This window comes from Colius striatus, chromosome 1, assembly GCF_028858725.1.
Source record: "Colius striatus isolate bColStr4 chromosome 1, bColStr4.1.hap1, whole genome shotgun sequence".
NCBI lineage: Eukaryota > Metazoa > Chordata > Aves > Coliiformes > Coliidae > Colius > Colius striatus.
In genome coordinates, this window is record NC_084759.1 from 168,545,764 (window position 1) to 168,562,673 (window position 16,910).

The 16,910-nt window shown below is 39.1% G+C and overlaps 1 protein-coding gene across 1 annotated transcript in view; it reads right to left on the bottom strand.

The window, feature by feature from the left end:
- The window catches only part of TRHDE (thyrotropin releasing hormone degrading enzyme), a 216,162-nt gene that overhangs the window by 49,944 nt on the left and 149,308 nt on the right, over positions 1 to 16,910 (bottom strand). The window contains exon 10 of the mRNA XM_061997273.1: positions 4,523 to 4,611. Coding sequence (XP_061853257.1) covers positions 4,523 to 4,611 — 89 coding nt within the window. The remainder of the gene's footprint in view (positions 1 to 4,522; positions 4,612 to 16,910) is intronic.

Here is a 16,910-nt window from a genome sequence, read left to right on the forward strand (position 1 = left end):
TTCGACTTCTCTAAGATATAGACAAAGTTAATTTTGCTGAAAAATATAAATGATATGCCAAGATGTCATAATGGCACTCATCAACTTGGACTTTCATCGTTGAAATTGAGAATTGAAATGAGGTATATGATCAGTATTACATGAGAGACAACAGACAGCTGTTCATCACTTCTCGTCTACTCTTCAGGTTACAGCAGAAGTTTCTTTAGCATAGCAGTTTAGTTAATAAGAAACACCTGCCCCTTCTCAAAGAGGGCATGAAAACCATCCTCCAAATTTGATTTGAGTGTACACATTCAATTCCACTCACTTGACGACAACGCAACCAAATATTCTCTGGAGTTTAACCTCCAGCTTGCAAAATTTCTCCCAGACTTCTCACTGGTACAACATTGAAACTGTGTCCTCTGCACAAGAAAAAAAGTATTCAGGCTTCTTCTCATCCACGAGAATAAATTCTGGAAATTGTCCTTTCCAGTCTCAGAATCCCTCTCACACATAGAATCATAGAATGGTAGGGGTTGGAAGCGACCTTTAGAGATCATCTAGCCTAACCACCCTGCCAAAGCAGGTCCACCTAAATCAGATTACACAGGAATGCATCCAAGCAGGTTTTGAAAACCTCCAGAGAAGCAGACTCCACAATCTCCCCGGGTAGCCTTTGCCAGGGCTCCGTCATCCTCACAGTAATGTAACTTTTTGTGTTCCAGCTTCTTTCCATTACCCCTTGTCCTGTCACTAGATACAACAGAAAAAAGTGATGGCCCAACTTCCTGACATCTTCCATTTAGATATTTGTAAATATTAATGAGATTTCCCCTCAGTCTCTTCTTCTCTAGACTAAACAGCCACAGTTCCCTCAGCCTTTCCTCATATGACAGATGTTCCAGTCTCCTGATCACCTTGGGGCCCCTATGCTGGACTCTGTCCAGAAGTTCTCTGCCTCTCTTGAGCTGAGGAGCCCAGAACTGGACACAGGACTCCAGATGAGGCTTCACCAGGCCAGAGTACAGGGGGGAGAAGAACCTCCCTCAACTCTTTGATGCATCCCAGGATGCCATTGGCTTTCTTGGCCACAAGGGCACATTGCTGGCTCATGTTCAGTTTATTGTCAACCAGGACTCCCAGGTTTCTCTCTGCAGAGCTGCTCACCAGCAGTTCGACCCCCAGCCTGTACTGGTGCATGGGGTTGTTCCTTCCCAGATGCAGGACTCTGCACTTGTCCTTGTTGAACCTCATGAGGTTCCTCTCTGCCCAACTATCAAGCCAGTCAAGATGATAGAATCATAGAATGGTAGGGTTGGAAGGGACCTTTAGAGATCATCTAGTCCAATCCCCTGCCTGAATGGCAGCACAGCCTTCTGCGGAATCAACCAGTCCTCCCAGTTTGCTGTCATCAGCCAACTTGCTGAGGGTACACTCTGTCCCCTCATCCAGGTCGTTGATGAAGATGTTGAACAAGACTGGCCACGGAATCGATCTCTGTGGAACTCCACTGGCCACAGGCCTCCAACTCGACTCTGGGCTCTGTCATTCAGCCAGCTCTCCATCCACCTCACTGTCCACTCATCCAAGCCACACTGCCTGAGCTTTCTGATGAGGATGTTATGGGAGACAGTGTCAAAAGCCTTGCTGAAGTCAAGGTAGATGACATCCACTGCTCTCCCCTTATCTGGCCAGCTGGTTATGCACTCATTGAAGGCTATCAGGTTGGTCAAACAGGATTTCCCCTTAGTGAAGGCATGTTGACTCCCCCCCGATAACTATCTTTTCCTTCATATGTTTAGTGTCAACTTTCAGGATGAGTTGTTCCATCACCTTTCCAGAGGTGGAGATGAGGTTGACTGGCCTGTAGTTTCCCAGATTGTCTATCTTGCCCTTTTTGAAGACTGGCGTGACATTGGCCTTTCTCCAGTCCTCAGGCACCTTGCCCATCCTCCATGATTGTTCAGAAATGATGGAGAATGGCTTAGCAACAACATCAGCCAGCTCCCTCAGCACTCTCGGATGCATCCCATCAGGACTTAGAAGTGTTAAGCTTGGCCAGCAAGTCTTTAACCTCTTCCTACTATCCTTGATGGACTGGGCTTCCTGAGGGCCAAGGGACCAAGGCAAAGACCAAGGCAAAGAAGCCATTCAGTAGTCTGGCGTTCTCTGCATCCTCCGTCATCAGGGCACCCTATGTATTCAGCAGCAGGCCCACATTCCCCCTAATTTTCCTTTTGCTGCTGATGTACCTGAAAAACCTCTTCTTATTTTTCTTAACTTTCCTGGCTAGGTTTAATTCTAGAAGGGCTTTAACCTTCTTCGTTGCATCCCTGCATGCGCTGGCAAAGTTCCTATACTCTTCCCAAGAAATCAGGTCCTGTTTCCACCTCTCATAGATGGCTGCTTTTTCCCTGAGTTGTCCTAGCAGATCCTTGATCATCCATGGAGGCTTCCTGCCTCCTTTTCCCGCTTTCCTACATGTGGGGACAGACTGATGCTGGGCTTGGAGAGAGTGGTACTTGAAGATAGACCAGCTTGCCATATCCACGAAACAAACATATCAGCTGTGGAAAATATCCAGGAGTACCCTAAAATCATCTATACAAGCCCCAGTACAAAACAGTACATACAATGAATTATATATTGAGTACATCCAGGGATGTTCTTATTCATTTTTTATGTTGAGAAATTCTCCAGTTGAGCTAGATAATAATAAGTAGAAGCAAGAGGACATCTTTTCTGTAGCCATAGGTTTATAGTCTCATTTTCAAAGAGGTACACCAAGTGAGTGAGTAAGTAATGAGGAAGGACAAGGATAATGCCAATAGATCATAATGGCACTGATTCGCTACACAGGAAACTGTTGACTCAGAAAGGTTCCTCTTTAATTTTTATACAGCAGTCACATCAAAATCATTCCTCATACTGGATATCATTAATTTGTTGATTTCTTGAAGACATTCTGATAAGAGCAGTAGATCTTAAAAGAGTGGGTAGTAGTTTTATGGACTTGTTCCTCCACAGCACTCTGCAAGTAAAAGGCAATGAGGAAGCAATTGTGCAAATAATAGTGATAAACTGAAATTTCAAGGCAGAGGTGAAGGGAAGGAGGCATGCATGTACAATCTAATGAGATGAGATGAGCTGAGATGATCAACTCTCTCTGAAATCAGTAGGAATATTTCTATTAACTTCAATGAGAGTTCAAACAAGCCCTGAAGGACAAAAGTAGAGCAGGTCATTAAGGCAGACCATGAAAGTGCAAATAGGTTTTGAAGTATATGGAAGGTGTTAATATTTAAAAGTATGGCCAATGAGAGACATTTCCACAAAGTGAGATAGCATCTGCATGCTCTGACTAGAGTATGTTTCCCAGTCATGGAAAGTGTTCTGGTTCCAGGTACATTTCTACAGCATGGGAGCAGCATAAAATCTGTTACATTCTGATATGCTGAAAATTATCAGGGCAAAGAAACACACACCTTATACCACTACAAAGCTGGGACACTCAGATTTCCACTGACAGTGCACCATTCATTCCTAGCCTTGCTGGTTGCTAAGCTCTGTTACTGTTTTCTTTTAATGACTTATAAAAGAGAAAAAAAAAAAAAAAGAGAAAAAACACAAGCTCACACAGGTTTGACTCTTTTCTCTCTCCATTTAAATTTCTATCAGACAGAAATCTCTAGAAGGGGTCAGTTCTTCCTACACAACCCATGTGTCAAGGGGATGCATACATCCTTCTTTTCCCTTCCGTATAATCATTTTATTCAAGTCTCCACATTTCTTCCCTCTCTTCAATTCCAGTCCAAAACTGTCAGCTGATGTAGCATGAACTGCTATGGAAATGAAGAAATATTACATTAAATTTGTATGGCAGGATTCCTTTTTCAGGTGACAAAAACCCCACTGGTATCTAGCCCTAGCTTTCCTCAGGACAATAACTATTTATCATCATGTAGAAACTGAGGAGGGAGAAAATAAGCAGTAAGTAAAGTAATGCACTGTTGAGGTCCAGCATCTGGTTATCTAATAGAGAGAATAAATACTTTGATAGATCAATAAGGAAACTTTTTAATGACAGTAAACATTTCTTAGCTCTAGTTTAGACTATGACTTGGAGATAAAAAATACCAGAATTCTAAATACTTTGCATTTATCAAGTCATCCTCATCTGATGTTTTACTATCAAAACACTGTATTTAACTTTCACCAATCAATAAAGTGAATTGCATTCATCAATGATCTTATATGTGTTTCTAAATATAAAATACCTAGCACTTAGGCACACATTTCTATGTAAAAGCTTTTCATTATACTGTCTAACTTCTGTGATAATTTTAAATCTTGCTGCTTGTTCACGTTCATTCCTCCTCCCTCCCTTCCCAATTCTTTTGTTTTGTAATTCATTTCAAGCATCTAAAACTGGGTGCAGAGCAACTAAACAATTACCAAGGATCAATTCCAAAGAAACAGTTGAGGAAAACACAAGTATGCTTTATGAGATTCCACTGGGAGGAAAGTTTATTTTTACCTGATTTGTTAGACACCCATATAATTGCCTCTGATGAGATGTGGCTCGTATTTCCTACTGCAATTGTTAATGGAATCTGCCACAAGTAGCTGCAAGACAAAGGAGGGGGAATCTAAGAACAAAAATACTGAACTGATTCTTCTCACAGCAATCAGGGATCATGTCAAAGAAATCAAAACACAATTTCAGCAGCAGTGTAAAGATGTGGATTCTAACAAGATACTTTGATTTTGAAATGCATTTGCTACTAGCAATAAAACAATGAAAAAGTCATTCATCTAAAAAAATTATATTTTACATTTGTCACACACTATCATCATATGAGGACTTTTTTGTACGGCTTTCCAAATTATAGAAAGTGATTCACAAAAGAGGAAATAATTATTTCCCATGGAAAAAAGAACACTTTTTTACATTCACTTTCAAAAAGAGAACCTTCAGGTAAAACATGCTTTGATTCATAGGGACTGTGAAGTCTTGAAGTAATATACTCTTTAGCAACTTCTTAAAAAGCTATGATGGGCTTTCATAGCTGCTGGTTTATAAAAACAAAACAGATGGGATGGATCTTCCCTTCTTTGCACCACTGATTATCACTTATGTGTATGCAAAGTGGACAAAACATGCTACATGTGGATTTGGAGATAATGCTGGTGTAATTAGACCCAACTTCCTTACAGGGTATCACATATCATTTCTCATTTGGAATAAACGTTATAACTTACCTAAGGCTTTTCTAAAACATCTTTATCTCAATAAACAGAAATTGCCTGTATAAAGCAAATTTTTTGAGGGGTATCTTCATCATAATCTCTCTTCCTAAACTCTCAAAAGTATAATTTCACCAGCCAATGAAAGAACAGACATTTCACTCACTGGCCTGCCATGTCATTCTGCGCTCAGTAATGGTACAGGTGGTACCTTTGCCTAGGGAGTATGTGTTCATTTAAGCGAGGCACCATGGCAAGAGAATGGCCCCAACCGAGATATCACCATATGCTACTACTTTGATATCAAATAAGTATATCATTTTTGACTGACTGCACTAAAATGGTGCAAGAATGAGCATGGGCATCATTCCTGACATCAACATCAGGTTCTCTCCTGTTAGTAGACAGCACTGTAAAACCAGACTACTGTACTAAAAGAAAATTAGGTTTGCTCCTTTCTGCTTACCCAGAACTCTGCTGAACTCCAAACAACATCCAAACTTGCCACAACCACAGTTGACAGGTGCTGGTTTGCAAGGGCCACCTATCAAGGCCAGGCTTATTGGGATCCCCTGGGGCCAGGGGAGGAAGAAGAGCCATCCCGGGCTCCCTTCTCCACACCCCTCTACACAGGGCTTGGAATGGCACTGCATGTGCCAAGAAACTCCTGTCCATACAGTAGTGATCCAGTAGAGAGGGGGAGATATTTGGAAAACTGTACAGTTGAAAGACTTATGAGTGACACTAGAAAGAAAACACGACATTTATTGCTATGTGGGAGAAGAAGAAAGGTCCCACATGACTTTGGGTTCTCTGAACATTGTTACTGTGACACACTAGGAAAATTACTGTATCTACTCACTCATCAATGGCATGCTCCACATAAGCACATGCTCTGGCAGATACTTTTTTTGATAATTAAGCTACAGTATTTAAAGATACTACTGGCCTTTATCAGCCTGCCCACTCCTTGTGCTAGGTGTTACCCCTCTGCATTAGCAAAGCCAGCAGAAAAGGATATCCATTGGTTCATTAGCTTCCCCATTCTCAGTCTGGAGTCTTCTCACAAAGTTACCTTCGTTGTTGGCTTAGCTAATATTCTGGACTGTGAACTGGAGTAATGATGTGAAAACATGTATTGTGTCCTGATGATTCTGCTACAGTGGCAGTGACTTCTGGGTTTGACAGGTGAGGGCAGTCAGAAGATGCTGCAAAGTGATGCACCAGAGAATATTCACTACTCTTAAATATCTTATACCTTATTAGACAGTTGCCACTCTTTTAGAGTTTGTCCAAAAAAACCTTCTAGGAAATATATCATCTTTATGAACTCACCCAGTTCCAAATACTAGGCACTCCAGAATGAAAAAGGTGCTGGCAAAGGGTGATCAAGAAAAACAAGGTAAAATTAAGCATAAAGCTCATACATTCTTTAAAATTACAGGAAATTTGGTACATGAAAAACAAAATAAATGAATGAACTGCATTTGTATGTTATTTTTATGACTCTTGAGATCTACTCTACTGTTACACTGTAAAATATGAGAGCTGTCTATGTAGTTGATTTAAACATACAGATACACATACACAAATATTCATGTATAAACATATATATGAATACCTGTAATTTTGAGAGGGAACTTCATAGAAAGATACTCTGTAAATTGTAATTTTATACTACTTCATATTACCTCTAATTAAGGTAAGTTTTAATGAAATAAGGATAGACTCTTCTCTGAGAGGTGATCTAGTTGTGGAACAGGATTCACACAAGCTACTCATTCTCAGAAAACACATGTGGATTTAGTTAGGAATATTATTACTGGTAGATTGAACTTTTAATCTCCCAAGTTGAGAGACCTCCTAATGTTGTCAGCACTCTCCAGAACCTCCAAATCTTATCCGCCTGGTTATCAGTTTAGCAGGTGAACCACAGATTTACTTTTAGTATATGTCTCCAGAAACCCATTTTTCCCACTTTACTGCTGCTGCTCTCTGCATGTTTATCTGCACTCTTTCCAATCATTTTCATTCTCAGTGAAACTTCTGCCACTGTTGCAGAAGAAGCTGTGTCTAACTTTTTTAATACATATGTGCACAGAGATAGAGCTGCCTCACCTTTGAAGAAACTTCATTAGGATGACTTCTCTTACACAATGTCTCTGACTTGTGTGGACTGTGTTCTCCAGGTGTGACTAGGAAGAAGCATACTTTTTTTGCACTTATTCTAACGTATTCTTCTACTTTACATAGAAAAGAGGGTAAAAGGGCCCAGTCTGTTTTCCTCTTGCTTTGCCTGGGAGTACCACAGGTCTTTCATTTACCCTTTGTACTTTGAGAGCACCAGTAGTGTGCTCTCTGTATATATCTGACCATGGAAAAAACATGCTGTTCCACCTGGCCATTTGCTGCCTGCTGTGACAAACCAGTTCCAGTGAAAACAAGAATCTAGCCTTCAGGGCCCAATGACCAGGTCAGTAGGACTTGAAATAACCCATTTGGTCCTCCTGCTCTCAAGAATATGTTTGTTCAAGTGACATACTTGAGCCTTAGGTGAAACGGAGTTAACAAATCTGCCTGAGATGCTGTTGAGCTTCATAGATATCCACACATAATGTCCCTCTGGTTATAAATCTCATCAACGTAACAAGGAGCTAAAGGCAGACCATATAACTGTAGGGAAACTAAGGGCTATTCCAGGAATTTAAGAAACCAACTGTCGGGGCTGGAATGGACATTGTAAAAATGAGCTGCATTGAACATAACATTATTCAGTCATAAATGTCTTAAAGAGATGCTCGAACAGGGGATCTGGTTGAAAGGTAGTATAAATAAGCTTTTACTGTTGATTTACAAGTGAGAAAGTAGTAATGTGAAATAGTTAAATTTAGGTTGACAGGATGGTATGCACAGTTAAAGTGAATGCATTGGTGCTTTTTGTTTAGTAGCACCACATCAATGCACAATACCAAAGTGTGTTATCTTCTCCATTCAGCTTAAAAAATAATAGGAGGGACTTGTTTGATAACAAGTCTTTCATCTGCCAAGGTACATGCAATACTAGAAGCTAGCTAATTATGCTCTGCTTGGATTACATAGATTTTTTTTTTTTTGGTCTTTTAGGTCTACCTAATGACACATACCCAGTATATTGTACTTTTTATTGTTACTTGTAGTAACATTGGATTTCTTTCTGCAGAACAATTAGTTGTCTTCTTTATAAAAAACTATGCAAAGCCAAAAAATGGAGAGTAGTCTCAGAGATCTCAGGTCATTAAAAAAACAAGGCAAGGTTCCTGGAGTTTCAGATTTCACACACCTCTTTATCTACTTTTTTAAAAATAATGAAAGTTTTTCTCTGAGATGTAAATCCATACATTTTCAAGACTCATCTTCCCAGTAACCACAATGTGCCAAGCTTCCACTCACTGTCAGTAGTGGGATGAAGTTGGAGCACAAAAAGTTCCATTTAAATGTAAGAAAATAATCTTTTACTGTGAGGGTGATGGAGTAGTGGAACAGGTTGCCCAGAGGGGTTGTGGAGTCTCCTTCCTTGGAGGTCTTCAAGACCCACCTGGACATGTTCCTGTGCAACCTGATCTAGGTTGACCTGCTTCTGCAGGGAGGTTGGACTAGATGATCTCTAAAGGCCCCTTCCAACCCTGCCATTCTATGACTCTATGATTTCTCCTATCTCCCCTGAATTCAAAGGCAAACAAAGAAGTTTAGCTATTCCTAGTCATTGCTCACAAAACAATGAAGGTATCTGCTCATTATTCAAAGGCTTATTATCCTTAGCTGCATTTTAAAGAGTATACAAGTAATGTGATTGCTTCATGTAAAGTGAGAATATCTGTACCTAAAACACCACAGCAAAACTTGCCTTACCTACTTTTTCAATAGGAAAGGAAATGAACAACCACATCCTCCTCTATATACTTCTGATTTTACAGACTTCTGGGTTAAAGAATCCTAATCTATCCTGATGTTCTTTACACAGAAACAGTACTTAATCCTTCTTAATGTCCATCTCTATTTTTTTCTATTATACTCTTTTCTAGGTCAGAAAGTCAGGCTTGTCCTCAGTGCTTTGGGGGCATGTCTACCACGGATTAACAGTGGCATGATTCTTTTCTACACTCTGTATGTTTTTGCTGTTCCTTTCCTGTTAATCCTTACTGTTCTATTTACTTGCTTGAGCATGTCTGCACACTGAGCTGATGTTTACAGAAAATTACCCTGACAACTCCAAGATCTCTTTCCTGATAGAGAACAGTTTCTTCAGAATCCACCACTGAGCATCTAAGGTAGGATTGTTTTCCCCACATGTATCACCTCATTACCAGCATCAGGCTTCATCAGTGAATTCATTACCATGTCAACCAGCACTGAGGAATATTACTGTAATCTTGGTAATTAACTTTTGTTTCACCACCCTCACAAAACTCCTGTTACCAGAAAACTGTCACCTCATTGTGCCATGCCCTGTATCACACAATTGAATAAGAAAAACTGCACAGATTCTCAAGAATTCTCACCCTCTGCTGAGAAATTCAGCCATTTAACTTCTCACTTTTTGCTTCTGTTTCTTAACTGGGATCTTCCCTCTTATCCAAGTAAAAATTATTTCCCTTAGGAATCTTTAATGAGGAAGCTGGACCACCAAATTACATAAAGAATAGTTTAAATGACAAGAGGGTAGATATATCTAGATATAGAAGACATCTATAAATAGCCTTTGATTGTGTACTTAGCTAGGAAATCAACAGAGAAGACCATGACAAGGCAGAAGAACAGAAAGATATGCAGACTTCAGAAAAAAAAAAAAAAAACCAACAAAACCAAAAAACAATTTTAGTACATCTAACAGATGAATAAGGGAAAAAACCAAAAAGCTATCCAATGAAACAAAATTAAGTGATCTGCCTTTTATCAGGATATAACAAGCATAATTATTTTAAAGTGTAGTGGCAATCATGAACTTAAACCATAGAATGATTTAGGGGAGAAGAAACCTTAGGAGATACAGCCCTCCACTCAAATGTGCTAAGAGCACAGGAAAACAGTTTTATTGCAGGTAGAACATGATATCAGAGGATACATAGGCTGTACATTCAGTGATATCACACACAGCCAGTCAATTCAAATGGGGCAAATTATTTTCTATCTGTCTTTTTGCCTAATCCTTCCCACTTTAAAGCATCTACAGAACTACTTTCAGAAAAGCTGAACACTAAGAGCTGTATGTATCTTCCAACAGCTTATTAGGCTGACAAATTAAATTGTGAGTTGTCTAAATTATTCCAGGCTGGAAAAATAGAAATCACGTATTCATCGGCTGGTGTTGGTGAAATCCCAGCCATCACTCTTCTGTGACTCAGCTTCTCTGGGCTAAATTCAGTTATGCAAAGTGGTGTCAAATGAGCTGCCACAGGTACCTGGGACACTTGCCAAGGTCTGTAAGATATGGCAGAGCACCTATGGATGCTTTTGCCTGTGTAGTGGCAGCACAAGTTCAAGTAAGATACTTGAGGGCACCTACAACGGCACCAGTCACCCGTGCAAGCAACTAAATGTGCATCTCCATACACTCGATGTTGACAATGATACCTTCCATGTTTAATTAACATGAGTTTCCCCAAGGAACTTTAATTTCTAACTGAAGAACACAAATTTTTAAAACCAAGCTGCTTATAAGAAAGAGCAGGCTTCAGCACAGATTTCCAAATACAGTATTCAAAACAGGCACTGCTAAAACATTTTGTATCTTCTATTTTAAATAAAAACCTCCAGTTTGCTGACTCTAAATGAATTTCAGCTGGAAATACAAGTTAATTGAAGTTAAAATGAGCGAAACTGATATGTTAGGTACTGAAACTACAGATGTGAAATTAATGTTCTAAACCAATTTTCCCCCAATTTCTGCTTTGAGTTTTGTCCTGATCCAGTACATGGAAATGTTTTGATATGTTGAAAATTTCTGTGGGATGGGAATCCATTTCTTGCTCATCTGTAACACTAACCAATCTTTGCAAAGTGTTTTGAGAATGTAGTAATCTAAGATTTCATATCACTGAAGTATATGATTAGAGCTATTTAACACAGAGATAAAGTGAGCCATAAAAATAATTTAAGAGTAAAAAGGATAAAAAAGAAAATCCAAGAGTAAAACAAACTGGTTAAGACACCTGCCACCCTGATTTAACCACCAGAACATAATATCCAAAATGTCAACTCTATCTCCTCAGTTAAAAGACTGGTACATTCAGAGTGGCTGAAGCCCAGAAACAGGGACAGCCCAGAATCAAGGACTCCTTCTTATTAATTTCCCACTCTGAGCTCTCCAGTTGGAGAATGCTGAAATGTCATGTACACAGAGACATATGCTTGTGTGAGCAGTGTTCAGCCTGAGGAGGAGACACCTTCCCCATATAGCCCTTGCCAACAGTTTCAATTTCTTGATTACATCAGGGTGCTGATGGGGGCATTTCTGTACCGTGCGAATACCTGGCTATGAGCCATCCTCATGAACTCAAGTTGTTAGGATTTCAGAGAGACAAAAGAACGAAAAAGCAAAGCATTGGGAAAATGTGTCCTTTTGGATGGAAAGGAGGTCTTACAAAACAAAATTAAAATTAAGAATTAAAAAGTTGTATTTTTACTTCAGTTGCATACTTGGCTGATCTGCAGTGACATATATGACTACTGGCCAGTAAAATAAGCATTTAGCTCAATGGCTGCAAAAGTTTCTGGTTAATAACCTTAAATCCTAGTATAAAATAAAGGGTGTAGAAAGTTGATAACATGAACTGACTAAAGGATAGCGGAACGTTTGGACATTAAATCAGCATAGCGGGAAAAGTGTAGAGATCTCTCATTTCTTCTTCATGTCGAGACAACTGCAATTTCTCCTAGCAAGGCAAAAGAAGGCCTTTATTTTCAGTGAATTTTGAATATAAAGAGAGTGGAAGGCTCAAAGACATATTGTTGACAGAAAACCTGAAAGTGTATTCATCTAATCTAGGAAATCACAAGCCTTGCTGCCGTCATATCCAGAAGCATTTAATTCCTATGCTGAGAGCACTTGAAGACGTAAGGTGGTCAGTGGTAAACAAGTGAATGTTGCTGAACAGCACAACAGCTTTAGAGATTCTTACTGCAGGAAGAGTTTATACATAAAGGAGAATTCAGCAGTATCATTTTGTATGCCACGCTTTCTACAGAGATTGATAAAAGTATCACAGAGTATTTCTCAGGTTAGTATAGTACCTCATTCAGTAAACAATATTTCAAGTTCCAGGGAAGGCTCATGTGAATAGCACAGGAAATAATATTTATGTATGATTATTATGTGTGATTCTACAGAGTGTTAGTTTTGTTTAATGGATACGGAGCTGACGATATAGTCATTTTGTGAATATCATTCTCACAAGACCGAAGAACACAGAGATTTTACTAGATTTAAGATGTGCCAGTAAAGTGATTGTAGGCTGTGCCCAGAGGCACAACACAACAGAAGATGTTATTCCCACTCTCACAAGTATTACACCTCCTACACTGAACCAGGGTATCAAGGGATTCCTTGTAGCCTGTCAGCACGGAAGATGGCAGATAGAAAGGGAAAATTCCACTAGCTTTGTAGCAAAGACAAATACAGTTTGAAAAACAGATAAAGAAGAACAACTTGAAGTAACTGAGATCAATTGAGTATGGCTTAGAGGTATTCACTGGTCATCTGCATATGCCCAATGTGACCTTAATTCCTATATTCAGAGTGAAAACAAGAGTTTTCGGGCAAGCAACAATGAGAAGCACTAGTAAAGGTAATGGATATGTTGGAGTCTCCTACCACTGGAACGAAAAAGCAGACAACAGCAGACTTTTTAATCAAATAAGTTGCAATTAGCCCATTTGAATTCCTAAATGGCAACATTTAGGTTTTATTAAATGTAGAAGGCCTGCTAGTGTGTGAATTGAACAAGACTTTCACCTGTCCTGCAGACAGACAATTTCTGAATGTAGCACTGTGTGCAGTGACATGGTAAGAAAGCAAGACATGGTAAGTATGCCACACCATATTAATAGTGGGATGCATAACCAGGGTTTGCTGGATTTGAGCAAAATGAAGAGATGAAATGGTTCTAAAGTCGGGATCCTGGGGCTCTAGAGGTTCTGCCCTCACCCAAAACTAACAGACTGGATGACAAGAAAACAGTAAGCTAAGGAGAAAAAAGTAAGCTAAGGGTAAGAATTTGGACTTTTATGAACTCTCTGAGTTAAAGACAGTGTTTCGGTATAGTCCTTAGGGAGCTCTATCTGACTATAATACAGACTATTTTTTTTATCCATGAGTCCAGAAAGAAACTGCAACTGAGGCACACATTACTCAGAAACTAATGGTTTTCATGTTACCATCTATACCCAAAACCGTCAAAAGCTAACTGAGCCTTTTCTATCAGTTTTTCTTTCAGAATATTTTTTTTTCTTCTCAATAATGCCTCACCTGTAGAGGAAATCTTTAGTCAGAGTAACCTACCATCCAAAACAACCCAATGGCTTCAGCTCTTGACAGATGCTGTCAGGCAGAGAACAGTTTAGTCATGTGTTAGATCTGAATGAATTCCATACTGGAGGTGTCAGTTGTTGAAGAGTATTGCAAGTTTTTTAATAGAAATGAACTTAATAGATGCTTCATAGGTGAACAGAAATCAACTTGTAGAGCAGTCTTGCCTTTTAACTACTGAGATTTATCTACTGTGTCTGAGGTTTACAAAGGCTCTGATTGGATCCACCTAATACATATTTCAGAGGGAAGTAAAACTTGGGGATTTGGAATTGTGGGCCTATTATAATTTTGAATATAAATTATTCTTTGATGCATACAGGAAAGAAACCATGGATAATCTTCATAGTTTTGAGAAATATTTAGAACTGCGTGAGAGGGTGACTAGGAAGCTTATATTCTAGTCTTGAAACATACTAGCAGTTCTGAAATCATTTGCTTTTGATGGTAAGCCTCTTTATTTCCAGCTCTGCCTCAATACAGCTGTTAATTTCATATATTTGTCTATCATGTATGCTTTCATTTAGAAACTCATGTTAGAAAAGCCAATCATATTGATAAACTAAAAAATAAAGGTTGATAGATGCTTCTAAGAGTAATTGTTTCTAGGACAGAAACAATTTGGGTTTTTTTTCTGTATAAGGATCTAAACACAAAGATACAAAGGGAAGAATATTTTCCATGCCAATATTATATTTCTGGAACATCTTTTAAAGGCACGTATTTCAATACAATCATTGATGTTGTAATTCATCTGTAGTCAGAACAGTGAATAACATGTTTAACAGCTATGTGTTACAGATGTAGATTTTGTGATTTCCCTTTACTCTGCTGTAATCCTAATTCTTCCTGGAATTTACAAGAATTTTTTGAATAATTTTCAGCAATATGTCCTAGAGCTGAATTAGGGAAACCAATTTACATTCTTCAGGAGTCCTATGCCATTTACAATGCCCTAATCAATGCAACAAACCCACAAAGTCTCAGACATAAGAAAAGGCTTCAGTGCTGTAACAGCAGCATTACCATGAAAGAGCCCATGTGTGGCTCTGTACTCTGCGACTGCCTTAGGATGACAGCATGTATATTCTTTCAGAAAACAGCTGTATGTCTTCAGCCATCCCATATAAACCTCACTCTGCTTTGGTCTCATTGCTTTCTTAAGGGTGGACACAAGATAATTTAAATTAGTTAATTTGAATGCAATTACCCAAATTTAAAAGAAAAACAATTGCACCTGATTATTAAACTTTCCACAAATTTTAGCCTAACATTTCATACTAAAATAAACTGTAAATTAGGTGGTTATAAGTCTTATGAGGCTCTCTAAAATGGACTCATTCCAGTGTCAATGTACCTTACTAAATTTAGAAAAATATCGTGGGCAAAAAACAAATACCAGAAATTGTTTGACAGTACATGCTTTTTCCTCCCTTGCCTAACATTACCTTTTTATACAAAAACACAAAAACCTTTGTTTTCTAAAGTGACAAGCAATTTTGGGGGATGAGTCAGAGATGGATAGAAAGAAGCCAGGTTTAACCAGTGTTGTTTATTCTAACACCTGTCACTTTAACCTCCAATAAAAGCTTTTAATGTCTCCAGCATCCTCTGTTATGTCTTGCACCAGTGTGAAATGTCCTTGCAAAATTGCACATGTGGTGCTGATCACGCAAACCTCATCTCTGTGTTGTCCTTCACCCATGAGCATAGTGCCTTGACTACAGACTGCAGATCTGAGATGTTGCTGAACAGAGTAGAACGGTGTATTATGGACTGTGGAGGGACCCTCTAGTAGGAATATGAGTAGCATTTTAGATATGCTTACAACCCTGCAATATGTCCTCCAAGACATAGGGCCAAGCATTTTTTAGTGTATTTTAATATTCAGTTCTGATTTTTCCTCAGAATATTACTGTGCATTTAAGCAAGATTAAAACATAATTCCTATGATAGTTTCACTTCCCTCAGTAAATGTCCCTAACCAAAGTATCTCCTCCATAAAATCTGAGATTCAACTATTGATCATGAAAGCTCACATACAGAGATAAGGAAAAAATCTATTATCAGCAATTTAAGAAAGAAAAAGGAAAAAAAGGTTAAAAAAAGGAAGTATGTTAGTAGTTTCATCCTCTGATCTACAATAGGGAATCTACATCCCTGATTTTTACAAAGCCAAAAAATATGACATTTATGTACTTTTATCCCTCCCAATATCCTTGTCTCTGCCAAATCCTGTTTGGACTTTCCCCAATCTACTCTTTACTTCACTACAGACCCCATCCTAACCACTTAGTTTTTGCCTAATCCACCTATACAACTTTAGAATTCACTGTTCCTGCTCACACTCTGCCACTTGGCTTTTCTCTTTCCTCCCCCTGCATCTTAGGCAGCTGTCCACCAGCACCACTGCCCTGATTCTCCTCATTGCCACCCCACCTCACTCAATTAAAACACAGTGCTGCCCTCAAGTACAGGTTCTTTCCCTCCCCGTGAAATTGACTTAGTTCATCACAAAGTCACATAATGGTAGGGGTTGGAAAGGACATCTAGAGACCATCAGGTCCAACCCCACTGCTAAAGCAGGATACTCTAGGTCAGGTTGCACAGTAATGTGTCCAGGAGGGTTTGAAGGAGAATCCACACCCTCTCTGGGCAGCCTGTGCCAGGGCTCCCTCGACCTCACAGGAAGGAATTTTCTCCTCATGTGAGCTCATTAACTAGTTTAGGTATCTAGCAATTCCCAAGAGTCAGCAAATAAGCAAATTAGCAAATAAGATGAGGAAAGTGACACAGACTGCAGTGATAATAAAAGAGAACAGCAGCTTTTCCTTGTCAGCCTAACTTCTGTCAGGATACAAGTGCTGCCATCACACAGAAAACAATGACACAACACACCAGTTTTATCTTCTTTACCATTCTGCAAATTCTAACAGTGGAACTTGCCCATATCCTGCACACTAGAGCATCCTGGAAGTTTGCCTAGTGAAAAGTGTTTCTGGCAAATAAAAGCCGTGAAACGGTTTTCAAAATAAACTGTTAAATTACAATTAGCATTTTTGAGATCTGTGCTAGAAGCAAAATCTTGCTGAAAAGACAACAGCACATATATGTC